This window comes from Zingiber officinale, chromosome 1B (assembly GCF_018446385.1).
Source record: "Zingiber officinale cultivar Zhangliang chromosome 1B, Zo_v1.1, whole genome shotgun sequence".
In the NCBI taxonomy this organism is placed as follows: domain Eukaryota; kingdom Viridiplantae; phylum Streptophyta; class Magnoliopsida; order Zingiberales; family Zingiberaceae; genus Zingiber; species Zingiber officinale.
This window is the reverse complement of record NC_055986.1, coordinates 168435708-168450009: the sequence shown is the minus strand read 5'-3', so window position 1 is coordinate 168450009 and position 14302 is coordinate 168435708. Positions and strand designations below refer to the sequence as shown.

Sequence of the window (14302 nt, the reverse complement as noted above, 5' to 3'; positions counted from 1 at the left end):
AAAATAAATAAATAAAATCTTTACCAAATTTAGAGTCAAATTTAGGAACCACTATAATGCTCATCAAATTATTATCTAGATATTCATAATTTGATTTCCATAATAACATATTTATAAGGATTTTTTTTTTTCAGAAAGTTAATTTTTGATTAGTCTGTTATTAGTATTTTTCAATTTATTCTTAAATTCAATGTTATCTGGATATCATTTTTGTTTTTTCTTATTTTTAACATTGATGTTGATCTTTTTCTTATAGTTGAATAAAAGAAACTCAGGGTGCCTTTGTGAATTCTAACATTTTTAAAAGGACCAATACGTAAAACCATAAATTTCTTGTGTTATTCAGAAGCAAGCGTTTGCGAATTTAACAGCGACGCGACGTGGAAGAAAGAAGAAGGAAGAAGGTAAAGGGAGGAGCTTGATGCTTTACAGTGCTTCGCTGTTCCTCCTCGCCTTCTCCGGTTCTTCCCCTCTGCTGGGATCTCGATAATTGCCCTAAATCCGGAAAGAGAAATGGAAGAACGAAGGTCAAAAGGAAGGGAGGAAGAAGTCAGACCCCGCATTTCCTAGATCATGGTGGTTTGGTGTTTTCTTCCTTTTGACTCCTGCGCGCATCTGAGTTGATTTCCGCGTCGTAGTGGGCGGCACCTTCTTCCTCCTCCTCCGCCTCTTCTCCTCCCTCTTTTTTATGGTCATTGACTCGTTCTTGTTTGATTACTTTTTTCTCATCAGAGTTCATGGGCACGAAATCTCTGTCGCCCTCTGACTCGTTCTTGTCCTGTGGCTGTTTATACTCTATCTTCCCTGTTTCTCTGAGTTATAGGGAGTCTGGTTCCAGCTAAATCTGATTTGTTCCGCTCTGGAATTCCATTTTTGGTAGCCAAGTTGCAAACTTTGATCTGTTCTGTGTTCGGTTCTTCGTTGGATTTGGACATTTGGTGTTTCATTAATTTAAGATTCGATTCGATTCGATTCGATTTTGTTTTCGGCTTGGTCGCCCTAATCGAGAGAGATTTCGCTGATTTTTTTTTTTTGAGCTTCCTCGCGGTTGAGAAATGGGGAAGAAGTGTGTCTGGGAATGTTCGTGAGCTTCGTGTTTTGCGGATCTCGGGGCCGCGATCGTTTCCCAAAGTGCAGGTGCCGTCGAATCTTGTCGCGGTTCGTCTTCTGATCGAAGCTGAGAGAGCGGGCGGCTGTTTGGGATCGACATGGGTTGCACGGGATCGAAGCAGCTACGCGGCGGGCGGAGTCCCGGTGTCGTCGGGCGTAGCCAGTCGCTTCCCGTCCAGTTGGCCGGCGGCAGACGGCAGCGGAGCGGGGACGGCTACCACGACGTCTCGCTCACATCCTCCACCCTCGGCTTGCTGATGCTCGACCAAGGAGACCACAGCTCCGACGACGAGGTAACGGCGAAGATCTCCGCCGGACACCAGGTAGCAGCGGTGGCGGCGATCAAGGCAGGAAACGCGAGGGAGATCGGTTGTTGCCACGATACTTGGTCCGAGATGATCGAGCGGCGGATCCCGAAGACGCCGACGATGACCCCGCCCAATGAGCCCGAGGTCATCAACGCATGGGAGCTCATGGCCGGCCTTGAGGACGCCAGCCCCCTCCTCCTCCTCCCTCCCGCCGCCCACCACCGCTCCTTTTCGTTCCACACCGTCCGGGACGCCCACCGCTCCTCGCCTGACTCCGAGTTCACCAGCAGCTACTCGCCCAAGCCGGAGTGGATGGAACTCAGCCCCGATGACTCCGTCTTCTCCGATTTTGACACCGAGATTTTGTCCGCCTTCCGCGAAGCCCTAACTCAATCCCCAAAGAGGGAAATGGAGGAGGAAGAAGACAAGAAGAAGCCCTCTCTCAGCGTTGTACGAGCGAGGATCAATGAGTTCCAGCAAAAGATCGACGCGAAGAAGGCGAGCAGAAATCCTACTTCCGCAAAGGTGGCGCCTTCCTGCAAGTGCCCGCCCGGCGGCGAGGGGAAAGTGGTTTTCTACTTCACCAGCCTCCGCGGAATCCGCAAAACCCACGAGGACTGCCGCACCGTCGACACGATCCTCAAGGGCTACGGCGTCCGCGTCGACGAGCGGGACGTGTCGATGCACGCCGGGTTCAAAGAGGAGCTCGTCGGAATACTAGGGCCCGGCTACCGGCTGCCGCGCGTCTTCGCCGACGGAAGCTACATCGGCGGTTCCGACGAGGTGCGGCAGCTCCACGATCAGGGGATATTGGGCAAGCTGTTGGAGTGCTGCGAGATGGCGCCGCAGGGGAAGGGCGGAGGCCGCGCTAGCGGCGGGGAGGTGGGGTGCGAGTTGTGCGGCGACGTCAGGTTCGTCCCCTGCGAGACCTGCTCCGGAAGCTGCAAGGTCTACGTGGAGGAAGAGGAGGAGGAGGAGGAGGAGGAGCTCGGCGGAGGTTTCCGGCGATGCCCGGAATGCAACGAGAACGGGCTCGTTCGATGCTTGCTCTGCCGTTAAAGCCCGCTCAACGTGTTCGACGTATTTGAGTCTACATGTACAGTACGGAGTCGGTACAAATTTCATTTTACCCCTAGTTATTATTGTTTGTTTTTCATTTTACCACTCGACAATTAGAATATTATATTTTGTCCTCAGATTGCAAAATTGAAATACAAGCACACTCTCCGTCTCTCCCACTGGGCTCTGCCAACAGCGGATAGAACATATAAAATTAATATTTCAATTTATATTTAGATATTGAATTATTTAATATTTTAAGACAACATTTATACTTCTTAACCAACAAATACAGCCTTTCAGTCTGCTATAAAAGAAAAAAAAGGGTCTAAATTAACATTGCCAAATAACAAGTTGAACTATCAAATTCAAATTGTGTGGGAAAATTAAAGATAAATTAGCTCACCAAATGCTAGACTTTAGATTCTTGCTTGACGTAGAACATAAGTGTAAATAGCAGAAAAAGACATCCATTTTCAGTTCACTACTAAAAAGTGCTAACAAGTTTATAATCAAATAAATCTATATATAACTGAAAGGGCGAAATGTCGTCATAAAAGTTGAATCCCAGACAGTCATGATGCTACTAAGCTAGCTATCAGTGTATGAAGCTTGTAGGAATCTAACACATCTAAGCTTCTCGCATTTCCGAAACAACACAACATTTCCATCTCCATCTCATCGTTGACTGACTACAAATAAGCTTTGTCTTGCTTGTGCTTATTGCAAAATGGTAGACAGTTTCGATCTCAATCTTCATCCTCTTCTTCTTCGTCATCATCATCATCCTGCTCACCATCATCTTCCTCCCCATCATCCCCATCAGTTTCCTAGTATTGAGAAAAAGAATAATTAGTCATGGACAATCATCTGCCAGATTACTCAAAAAGAAGTGGTTTTGTGCAAACAATGGCATCATAAAGTTTTCGCCATAAAATGACTATCGTCTGCAAACGCATAGTTTCAACATTTTATTATGAGAGATATGAGTCTTGTATTACATTCAGGAAAAATAAAATATATAGTCCCCCAGTTGCTCATTTCAACTGAAATCACAAGGAAAGACTCTGAACAAGGCTGCAAATAGCATACTTTTAAAACTCGATTTGGCTAATATTAATACAGTTTAACTAAGGTGGATTGGCTTTCTTTGATGGATGTGTATTTTTTGGTTATGGATGATTTGATCCTTGACAAATTTTCCAATACATGTTGGAATTTTTTATTTTTTTTTGAGTATGTGAAAAAAAAACGGGAGCAGACTATTAAGTATGTTCTCATTCTCAGATGATTAATAGATCAAATAAAAATACTTCAAGGTTAGCAAAGTATTTATTTATAATGAACATAGAAAAACTAGCATTTGCCATTTTTGGCTTATTGTAACTTAAACGTGTTAAGCTAACAAATGGAACCAGGTGAGACAAAGATCAAAGAAAAAATGGAATCTGCATTCACTGAGATAACAGCGGTATGCAAAACTCTGTAAAATGTCAGGAAGTGGCATACCTCTTCATCATCCTCACCATCAAAATCATCTTCATCGATTTCCTGTGCCATCAAATAATGATTTTGAATATGATGCTCAGTGGAAGATAAATGAATGTGAGAGAAAGAGAGAGAGAGAGGAATAGGAAAGACAAGCTAGCTACTTAAACAACATACATTGTTGAAGTATTTTAAAGGATTGGGCCACAAGTCTTCCTTGATTATCGCAGCCACCTGCACATGTGCTTGTAAGAGAAGGTACTTACTGTAAATGAAGAGATTCTACATTCTAAAGAGTCCAGAAGTAATTATGATCTTGTGGTTGTAACAATTTAGTTCAACTGTATTTTACAGATGCCCACGAAAAGCAACATGAATCATGCCTTTTTTTAATCATCCCAAATGGTTATGACCAAGAATTTGTTGTTCTAGTGCCCAATTCAGTTTAAGACAAAAAAAAGGTCTGGAAGGAAATTCAAGAAACATTACCTCATCTATCACTCCTTCTGAGAGGTTCTTATGCAAATTTTCATTAAACCAACTGAAAAAACTGTTCACAAAGAATGGATTAGGATACAGATATACATCTGCATAAAATAGTGAAGATTCACTAAATGATCAAGCTAGTTGATGATGCCAACTCATCAATGCAACCTAAGTCCTTAGTGAAGAGAACTAATTGCATCTAGCCAAATAAACATTAGAGCCATACAGAGTCAACAAAAACAATAAAGATGAACAATAAGTACTAAAAAAAGTTACCAGCAATTAATTAACAGATAATGGTGCATTGCACAAAGTTCAATCAAGGTAGCTGACCTCAACGAGTTGGTAAACACATGGCTTGGCAACAGTTAATGATAATGAACTAATACATAATGGTGTAAAAAATTTTGAAGTACAAGAACAAAGCAAGAAAGAACATTTACCTTTCCTCGATAAAGGAGCGTTTACTTCCTTTCTTCTCTTGAACATTACCATTCGCAAGAAGATCCTATAAAAAACAGAAGAGAAAAATCACACCAACAACCCAAGTCAAAGGATCAGCGAGGAAATATTAAATGTTTGCTGCCATACCATGCCTTCCTTCCACCTAATTTTAGTACCAGATACATTAGTAGTTCCTTCATCAGCGAATGCATATGTCTTTGTTAATTTTCTATCCTCAAAATATGGATTCTCAGAGAAGTTCTATGCTCAATATAAACAAATACAATTAATGAGGATTAAAGACAAGGTTTTGGGCATGTACACCCAGATTCAGACACTGATGCATAATAACTCACAAATGTAATAGAGTAGCCTGTCTTCACATCCTTAAAATCTTCAACATCTATTGATTGCATGAACTTGAAAACCTGATTCAAAGAATGCCAATTTATATTAGATAAAATAAATATATATTGAGTAGTCTCAGGGTGTGACTTCGAACAAATTATCTGAGTTGGCTATGTTTTCCTTCATCACATCTTATTTACCTCATGATCCTTCTCAGCGAGAAGATCACCAAGGGCTGGATGGCTCAAGAACTGTACAGGAGTAAAAGATATGAATACAGAACATTTCTAGAAAAGGCATTCTGGTTCAAATAACAATGCTAAAGTTAAATACCGCAGTTAACCAAAAGTCTGGGATATTTTTGATAATTTCTGCCCGTTTGACATACACGGGTCTGCGAACCTCATTGTATTTTCGTTCCACCTCAAAAACTTTATCACTTGCTTCCTCGTTGATCTAGCATATGGTCAGAAACACACCAAAGCATAATAATCAAAGCAAAAGAAACTTGAACCACTTGATAAGAAAACAGCAGCGAAGAAACTCTCAGCTGTCATATCATTTTTGCATGCTATGTTAATCATAGTGCACATATCATCATACAACATAGTTCAATTTCCCAGAATGTTTGCAACACCTACCCTACCATCACACGAAGAAAAAGCTAGAAGAAGACTGTTGGCTATGCAGTTCTTCTTAAAATTAGTTTCTCGAACAATAGACCTAACATGATCCAGTGCATCATTTCAGGACTAAGCATATAGAAGTTAAGCATCATTTCATCTAATCATCTAACTCGAAGAACTATTGCACTAGACGATCTTTAATCAAAATCCAAGCTTAGAGTAACATTCACCAAACCTCTTCTTGATATTGTGTTTAGCACTGTTCAAAGGAAATTTAGTATGTGTAGACTGTAGCATAAACATATGAGCATTAAGTATCCTCATGTAAGTATCTTTCACTAATTCATTCATGGTTTAATTTTTGTGACTATCTCTAGTTTCTTTATATCTTCTAGAAACACATGGTATTAGATTCGTGTTTATTTAAAAATTCAATTGATTGATCCATTAACAGGCGTTGAATTAATTATAGGCTAATCATCTAGCATCAAAATGTCAATTTGCAAAGTGAAAATCACATAGACGGAAAATATATGTTCAATTTTGATTAAAGAAGTCACATAAATGTCGATATCCAGCGTGTTGAGCGTCAATATGAAGCTTGAGGAACGATAGATGGGCATTAATTTTCAAACGATTTTAAATTGAAAAGTGACAATATCATTAACCATTTGATTTGCAAACTATAATAATTGATGCACGTGTGACCACTACCATGTAGCCAAGTGGAGAAACAAAGAAAGATATTTCAAACTCTATGTAGAAGCAATAGAAATACATTCCCTAGCAAGAAATTTTGCTCCAAAAATGGACAATAGACAACCGTGACCACTACCATGTAGTCAAGTGGAGAAACGAAGAAAGATATTTCAAACTCTATATAGAAGCAATAGAAATACATTCCCTAGCAAGAAATTTTGCTCCGAAAATGGACAATAGACAACCGTGACCACTACCATGTAGTCAAGTGGAGAAACGAAGAACGATATTTCAAACTCTATGTAGAAGCAATAGAAATACAATTCCTAGCAAGAAATTCTGCTCCGAAAATGGACAATATATTAGTGCAGTTAGCACCGATGGTGAAACTCAGGTTTTAATGAATGGTACATGAATTAAAGTTAACTATAATGTTTATCTAACTTCTTTACCGAGTGCGCAGAAATTGACGAATCTAGAGGACCTGACACCGGACTAAAGCTCAGTTAGATTTGAGGACCTAATAACTGACACGAAATCCAGATAGATCAAGATATGACCTAATATCTAGTAGGAAGTCCAGCTGAGTCTACGAGACCTGACAGTTGGCTGAAGTTTAGTTGGGTTTGCGAACTTGACAACTGGCTGGAAGACCCGATGAGTCAAGAAGCAAGTCAAGAGACTGCAAATGGTAAGTGAAATAAGTCACTAGAGAAGAGTGATCCAATAGGGCGAGTCCCAGTGGGGTTGTAGGCGCTTAAATCCATTTTGAAAGTCTAAGACAATGACTAGATCCTAATCTTGGGAAGACAGAATCTAATTAATAATCATTTTATTTTAACTATACTAACTCTATTTTGCAGGATATATTTTGTTTTGTAAATTAACTCTTCTTTGCAGGATTAAGTGTCAAAATAGTCTCGGATGAACAGTGTCTGAAGTGCCTCGGAGCTTCAAGGAGGTGCTTCGGAGCTTCAAGGAGGTGCCTCGGAGCAGTGCTTAAAGGCGTCCTGGACCCATCGAAGGCGCCTTCAAGGAGATAAAATTTGTGCTAGGGGAGGCGCCTTGGAGTGTGCCAGAGGCGCCTCGGATAAGCGCTTGGAGGCACCTTGGAATGCTTGGAGGCAATGTCGCTCGAATAGAGACCGCAGCCTGTGGAGCAAATAGATGCCGAAGTTTACGAGATTAAATTTGCGATTAGAGGCGCCTCAGATGAGGTTGGAGACGCCTTTAACACTCTCAAAGGCTGTTCAACCAACACTTCATAGATAATCTACTGTACGAGCTCAAACGATCCATTTGTTATTCCAACCGTGTTGTCGCTCTTCTACGATGCTACGACACCGACTCTAAACCTCAACTTCCATTTACTATGAGTTGGTATATTTTAATTTAAGTTGCAATTATCTATTGTTTATTATTGAATAGAGGAAGTGTAAGATTGTTACACTTCTTTCAATCATTTGTATTTGGATTGCTCTTCGAACGGTTCCGGAAGAGAATTTAGTGGATTATCCATCGATAGATCCGAGAGGTCTGGGTCTTGGAGTAGGAGTCGCCGAAAGCTCCGAACTTAGTAACCGATCATGTCTTGGCCTTTTCTCATGTTTTATTTTCTTCCTCTACGCACTTTGTTTTAAAAACCTAAAAAGATAAGTTTTAAATACATGTAATTCATCCGCTCTCACGTGCCATTGGTCCTGCACAATAGACAGTAGACATTGCTCTATCTAAAATCACAAGACAACACACATTGAGAAGTGATAAAGGAAGTAATAAGAGATACATGTTTAATTAATTGCCTATTTACAAATTAAAAGAGGATAAACCGAGTGATTTATCCAAAAGAGCATATGAGCAATCAACCAAATATATACAAGCAAGTTGGAACCAATTTGTTAAGATACTAAATCATAGAGAAAATATTATCTTATGTTAAGATTGATAGAAACGTCGATGCAGGCCGCCAAGATTAGGAGGAAAAGAGGAAAACATTTTTTTATATAAAAAAAAATACAAAATCTAGAAAACAGGGCAGCTGAAGGAAACAGATAGTGAAGAAACTAAAAAAGAAATGTTTTTTCCTAAAATGTTACCTTCTCCAGCTCTTCTTGTATCTCCTGGAGCTTCTCGATGTTGAGTACCAGCTCCCCATCGATAGGCTCGGGCTCCCCCTCGACTCCTGGCTCGGCGATTTTCACCTTCTTGCTCTTGTCGGCCGCCATCGCAAACGCTCCGCTGCAACCCCGAAACCTAACCCTAATGAGGCCGCCGCTACTTCACGAACACAGTGGAGCGAACTTGCAATGCCACCGGAAGCGAGACTGCGAAAGCGATCTCCGCCTGCCACCCTGCCTCGCTTTCTATTTATATACACCAAGTGGCAACCTGCTCGGGTTTCCCATCACCACCTCGGGTGACGATACCTAGTCCTTAAAGTACATCTCGATCGTTGACTAATGCAGGTCATTTATGTTTAACGGTAACGATCATTCTCAAGAAAGTGAGTGGTTCTCGCAATGGCGGACAGGCAGCGGGAGATATTTAAAACCCTAACCCTACAGGGCCGAGAAAAGGGGCGGCGATCTGGACCGTTGGATGAATAATAAGTCTTGCCCATTGACGACGTAATTCTTTGTTTAATTTTTAACATTATACTCTTTAATTCTTTGATAAATTATGAAAACTCCAATAATAGAATTATGACATCATAATGCAAGTCCACACTAAATTGTATTTTAATAAATTAGAAAGAGATCATCTATCTCTAAAATTAATATCATCCAAATTATTAAAAAAATCTTAATATCATAAATTTTATTGAATTAATGTTTTTAAAATTTTTAATATATATTTTTTCTCTAATTTTTTTATTCAATAGCATAAAGATTTGGTAATTAAAAAAATTGTATTTTATATTTTATAAAAATAAAATAAGCATTTATTATAGTATTTCATCCTGCCTGAAAGTCGGGAAAGTGGATGCTGGGGGCGTGACGCTCTTGCTGACCTCCGATGAATTTCGCGTTTGCCTGCAACACAAGTAGCGTCAGTGCCGAGCCAGGGAAGGGATCTCTGACGATGACCCTCCGACGTTCAAGTCAGCCTCCGGTGAAGCAAGAAGTAACGAAAATTGTAGCGCAACAATAGAGATCGCGAGAAAAGCATATCTTCGCCGATGCCTAGACCCCTTTTTATATAGGGCTCTTGTAGTGTGTGTGCATGCTTCTTAAGCGAGCACGTCATCCAAGTTTTTCGAGAAGAGACATGTCAGGAAAGTGCTCCTGACACAGTACCTGAATGGGCCGAGCATATCTTGAAGTGACAGTGAAAGCTTCCGCCGTACGATTCTCTGTCTTACCATATCGTTCGTTGGCGGCACTAACTCCTAAAAGGATATCAAAGGATATTCTACCGTACCTGTGGCTTGGCCGAGCGGAACGGCCACTCGACTAAGAGTCCTTTGTAGTGTCGCTCGTTGCTGGGTTGAGCGAGATAGCCGCTCGACCTGAGAATCGTCTGGATGATGAATCCAGTACTTGCCCGAGCGGGATAGTCGCTCGTCTGTAGTGGCGTTATATGGCTGCTCGGCCATATCTCCACTCCGTTGTTCTAAATATTGATGTAAGGCTGAGCGAGATAGTCGCTCGGCCTGCTTCTGCAGACACTTGACGTTCATTTCTATGTTGAGCGTCAAGTGCTTCAGCTAGTAGCTAAGCAAGTGATGTCGATGGGCCAAGCCTCTTCATATCTCGATTGTTGGGACCACTTGCTCGATCGACGAGCTATAGTGGGGCATTGACCGCCTTGATTCTGACCTTCGTTGACCTCCACTGTGGACATTTGGCGTTCATTCCTATGTTGAGCGTCGGATGCTTCAGCTAGTAGCTAAGCCAGTGATGTCGTCGGGCCAAGCCTCTTTCATATCTCGGTTGTTGGGACCACTTGCTCAATCGGCGAGCTATAGTGGGGAATTGACCGCCTTAACTCTGACCTTCGTTGACCTCCACCGTGACAGTATACTGGGGCTCCTTTTTATCACCGCATCACTATTATTCACTTTGTATAGGTTTAAATTTCTTTTAAAAAGTCAATTTTGAATATTTGTTTTATTTATCTTTTTATTATTTTAATTTTGTATTTAAAAAATAAGGTCTGACCATCTAAGACCACATGAAGAAGTAAATCATGTTATTATAATTAACGAATTCAATAACAAATATCATATTTATTTAAAAAAAAAAAATCATTTAGAATTCCTTATTATAATTTAGATAAACCGTATGTATTAAAACTTACTATTTTTTTTTAAAAAAAAAATCTTGTAGCTAATTTCCTTAATTTTAATAATGGCAACAAAATTTAAATTCTTTTAAGAGAGCATCTGATTCAAATCTTGCACATTTATCCCTTTCCTTGTGGCAATTTATTCAAATTATCCCCTTCCCAAATTATAATGGCATCCAAAATCCAATTACCTTCAAATTCATCCTCAGATTTCTTTCTTAAACCGTCCTAACTTCCAAATCAATTCCAATTCAGGAAACCATCCCTAAACAACAGTGTTAATTACTGGTGAAGGGTCTTTTTCTCCTACAGCAGAACACCCGAGGGATTGCTTGAGGTGGTGGAGATAATAAAGTTGTTGGTGGATTGAAAGGCATGCTGCTATTCTCATCCTTGTTCTTGTCCGTGTTCTTGTTGCTATCTTTGTGGAGGATGGCTCTGCATTTTGTCTCCTTCTGGTTATTGTTCACCAATTTCCTTGTTCTTCTGCACAATTTGGTGGCCAGGCATGCTTTCAGGTAATAACTTTTTCATTTGCAGCTACATAATCGATCCTACAATTGATCCCTTTAATGACAGGGTTAAAGACACCGCTACGGACGATGCATTGCTCGAGTTCATCAACCTCGATTCATCACCAGAGGAAGAAGAACCGCGTCTCGTTTTTAAATTTCAGTATCAGATATCTAATCAGTCGCCAGTCAATGAAGAAGAAGAACAATCATCCTCTGAAACAAGGATTTGCGATCGCGAGAAGGGTTTTAGCAGTTTGAACAAAAACAGCTTGAATTCTGAAACTGGTTTGTTCGATGAGGTTGTGGAAGAACTAAATGGGTATTTATCTGAAAAGGATATTGAAATCGAAGAATTTACTGATCCATGCAGTCTTGGACCACAACTGGATCCGTGGGAAGGAGAAGTGGAATCAAGTGAAGTTACTGCGTCTGAAGAAGTGCAATTAAAAATTTGCGGTGAAGATGATGAAGTCTTGCTCATGGATGATGAATATTCTGACAGAAAAGAGGTAGGACATGCCACAAACACTTCTACTGGCACTGTCTCATGTTCTTTAAATTCAAGAACTGAGACCGGTTCGATATCGATCCCCAATTCTGAAAAATTGGACAGTGATCTTAGGGAGCAGCAACACCATACTCAGAAGACAGAGATGAAGAGCTCTGCTGGAGAGGACTACGATGAGTTGGAGGCACTATGGGAGCACCAGGAGCTCATCGAGCAACTCAGGATGGAGCTTCGAAAGCTCGAGGACATCGGGCTCCCGACCATTTTCGAGGAGTCAGAGAGCTCCAGGAGATTGGAGGACCTGAAGCCACTGATTTTGGACGAGAGCTTTCTCCATGAGGACCCAATGAACGAGATGGAGAGGTCACACTGGAGCTACCGAGAAAGGATGAGGAAGTTTGACATCTTGATCTACCAAAAGATGTATGCAATAGGTTGGTTAGTTGTTCAAATCCAAATGTCATGCATTCTCTTTAATTATCTCTTCATAGTTCAATCTAGTTTGCAACTAGATTTCTTGCTCAACTCACAGGCATTCTCCAGCTGAAGGATCCTCTTCGGTCGGTCGGATCAAGGAAGGCACAAGGACTAGCAAAAAGCTTTTCGTCGGTTAATCGTAAATCCAATGTCGACCCATCGCAGAAGATGATCAGTGAGATACAAGGTGATCTAGAAGTGGTTTATGTTGGACAAGCATGCCTCTCCTGGGAGTTCCTGAGATGGCAGTATGAGAAAGCAATGCCTCAGCTTTTCAATCAGTCGGGGCACCGGTTTTACCACCAGGTGGCCGGAGAATTCCAGCAGTTCCAAGTGAACATTCAGAGATTCATCGAGAATGAAGTGTTTGAAGGGCCAAGACTGCCATATTACATCAAAAGCCGCTGTGTTCTTCGCAATCTTCTCCAAGTACCTGTTCTTAAAGGTAATAATGCAAGCATCTCCAAAACTGTTGATCTTCAGACATGTTCTTAGAGGATCTAAACCTTTGATTTAATTGTTCCAGAGGATTGCTTGAATGGCATAAATGGTGAAATGATGGAAGAAATCATGAAGCAGTCCATCACAATTTTCTGGGAGTTCATCAAAGCCGACAAGGATCAAACTGTTGGGATACTCAAAGTGCTCATGGGCACTCATGTTGCACTGCAAGATCCTTCAGATGCCGGCCTGTTGGAAGACATCCAATTCGAGTTTAACAAGGTAATTCATAATTTTTTAGAAAGAAAACAATATATATATTGATACTGATTTAAAGCATCTTTATCGTTCTGTTCAGAAGGAGAAGAAGCTTAAGGACATTACAAGGACATGCAACTGCCTGGTGAAGTTCAGAAAACCTAAAGAGGACAAACTGAATCAAGCTGTTTTGTTCTCTCAAGTGGACTTGAAGCTGGTTGCAAGGGTTCTGAGGATGCCAAGGATCACAACTGAGCAGCTGCTTTGGTGTCACAAGAAATTGAGCAAAATCAAGTTTGTAGAAAGGAGAATCATTAGGGATCCATCTTTCTTGCTGTTTCCATGTTGAGAGTAATTCTTCTCTAAAGGTTGGCGTTCTTCAGGTTCCATTATTATTGTCATTCATTATTGGAGGAGGTGCATAAAGAAAGGAATTATGTTGCGAGGCGTCTTATTATATGCACACAAAGTTAGGTGGGATGCAAACTTCAAATGGACTGGACAGCATTTAGTGACAAACAATAATCATGCTTCAAAACAGAATAACCTCAACGCCATGAAAAAAATTGTGAGAATAACCAACGTCAATCTAATTGAGATGACTGGATTAGTCTAATTAAACCTTAAATTTATTGAATTAGTAGTTAATCTAATATTTATTTGAATTTCTCAAATAAATCCAAATTAAACTCACGCTATTAAATAATATCTTAGTAGATAAAGTTTGATCACGGTATTAGATAAAGTTTTATTAGATAATGCTTATCACGTTTTATTTGAGTCTTATTAGATAAAACTCGATCATATTTTTATAGTCTTATTAGATAAGATTTGATGATAGCAAACATGTTATATGATAAGATAATCTTAAAAGTTAAGGTTTTGTCTAAATTTGTATATATATGCATGATATATATCGTTGTTAAACCTTAACTTTTAAGGTTTTGTCTAAACTTGTATATATATGCATGATATATATCGTTGTTGGCACAATTCTAAATATCATGCGTATATATATCATTGTGGCAACAACGATATATATCGTGATTCTCTAATTGAGCTCATGAGACGGGCGATGACTATGCTTATGTAGATATCGCTAGAGACACAAACGTACTAATCGAGTTGAGAACGACCAGACTCTCCAGATACGCAAAATAGTTTTACATATCAAGAGGTAACATTAATTCCAAACCAACGATGTAACTTGAATTCGCATATATCTCTAGTGGGTTCCCTATTCTGTTA

General features: G+C 40.3%; 3 protein-coding genes across 3 annotated transcripts; 2 read left to right on the top strand and 1 right to left on the bottom strand.

Moving 5' to 3' along the window:
- The first annotated feature begins 371 nt into the window (after nt 1-371).
- On the top strand, nt 372-2656 carry LOC121990754 (uncharacterized protein At5g39865-like). Its single transcript, XM_042544832.1, has one exon. It carries the CDS (start codon nt 1209-1211, stop codon nt 2475-2477), a length of 1269 nt encoding a protein of 422 aa, XP_042400766.1. The 5' UTR covers nt 372-1208; the 3' UTR covers nt 2478-2656.
- Nucleotides 2657-2874: 218 nt separating this feature from the next.
- LOC121990766 (NAP1-related protein 2-like) lies at nt 2875-8952 on the bottom strand. Its single transcript, XM_042544840.1, has 10 exons — nt 8665-8952; nt 5577-5699; nt 5444-5494; nt 5252-5323; nt 5043-5156; nt 4895-4959; nt 4455-4515; nt 4143-4199; nt 3987-4028; nt 2875-3307 (listed from the first exon to the last, which is right to left on the bottom strand). Exons 1-10 carry the CDS (start codon nt 8791-8793, stop codon nt 3227-3229), a joined length of 795 nt encoding a protein of 264 aa, XP_042400774.1. The 5' UTR covers nt 8794-8952; the 3' UTR covers nt 2875-3226.
- Nucleotides 8953-11223: 2271 nt separating this feature from the next.
- Nucleotides 11224-13470, top strand: LOC122019798. Its single transcript, XM_042577366.1, has 4 exons — nt 11224-12312; nt 12411-12800; nt 12882-13078; nt 13155-13470. The coding sequence occupies exons 1-4, from the start codon at nt 11364-11366 to the stop codon at nt 13401-13403; spliced, it is 1785 nt and encodes a 594-aa protein (XP_042433300.1). The 5' UTR covers nt 11224-11363; the 3' UTR covers nt 13404-13470.
- Nucleotides 13471-14302: the final 832 nt, after the last annotated feature.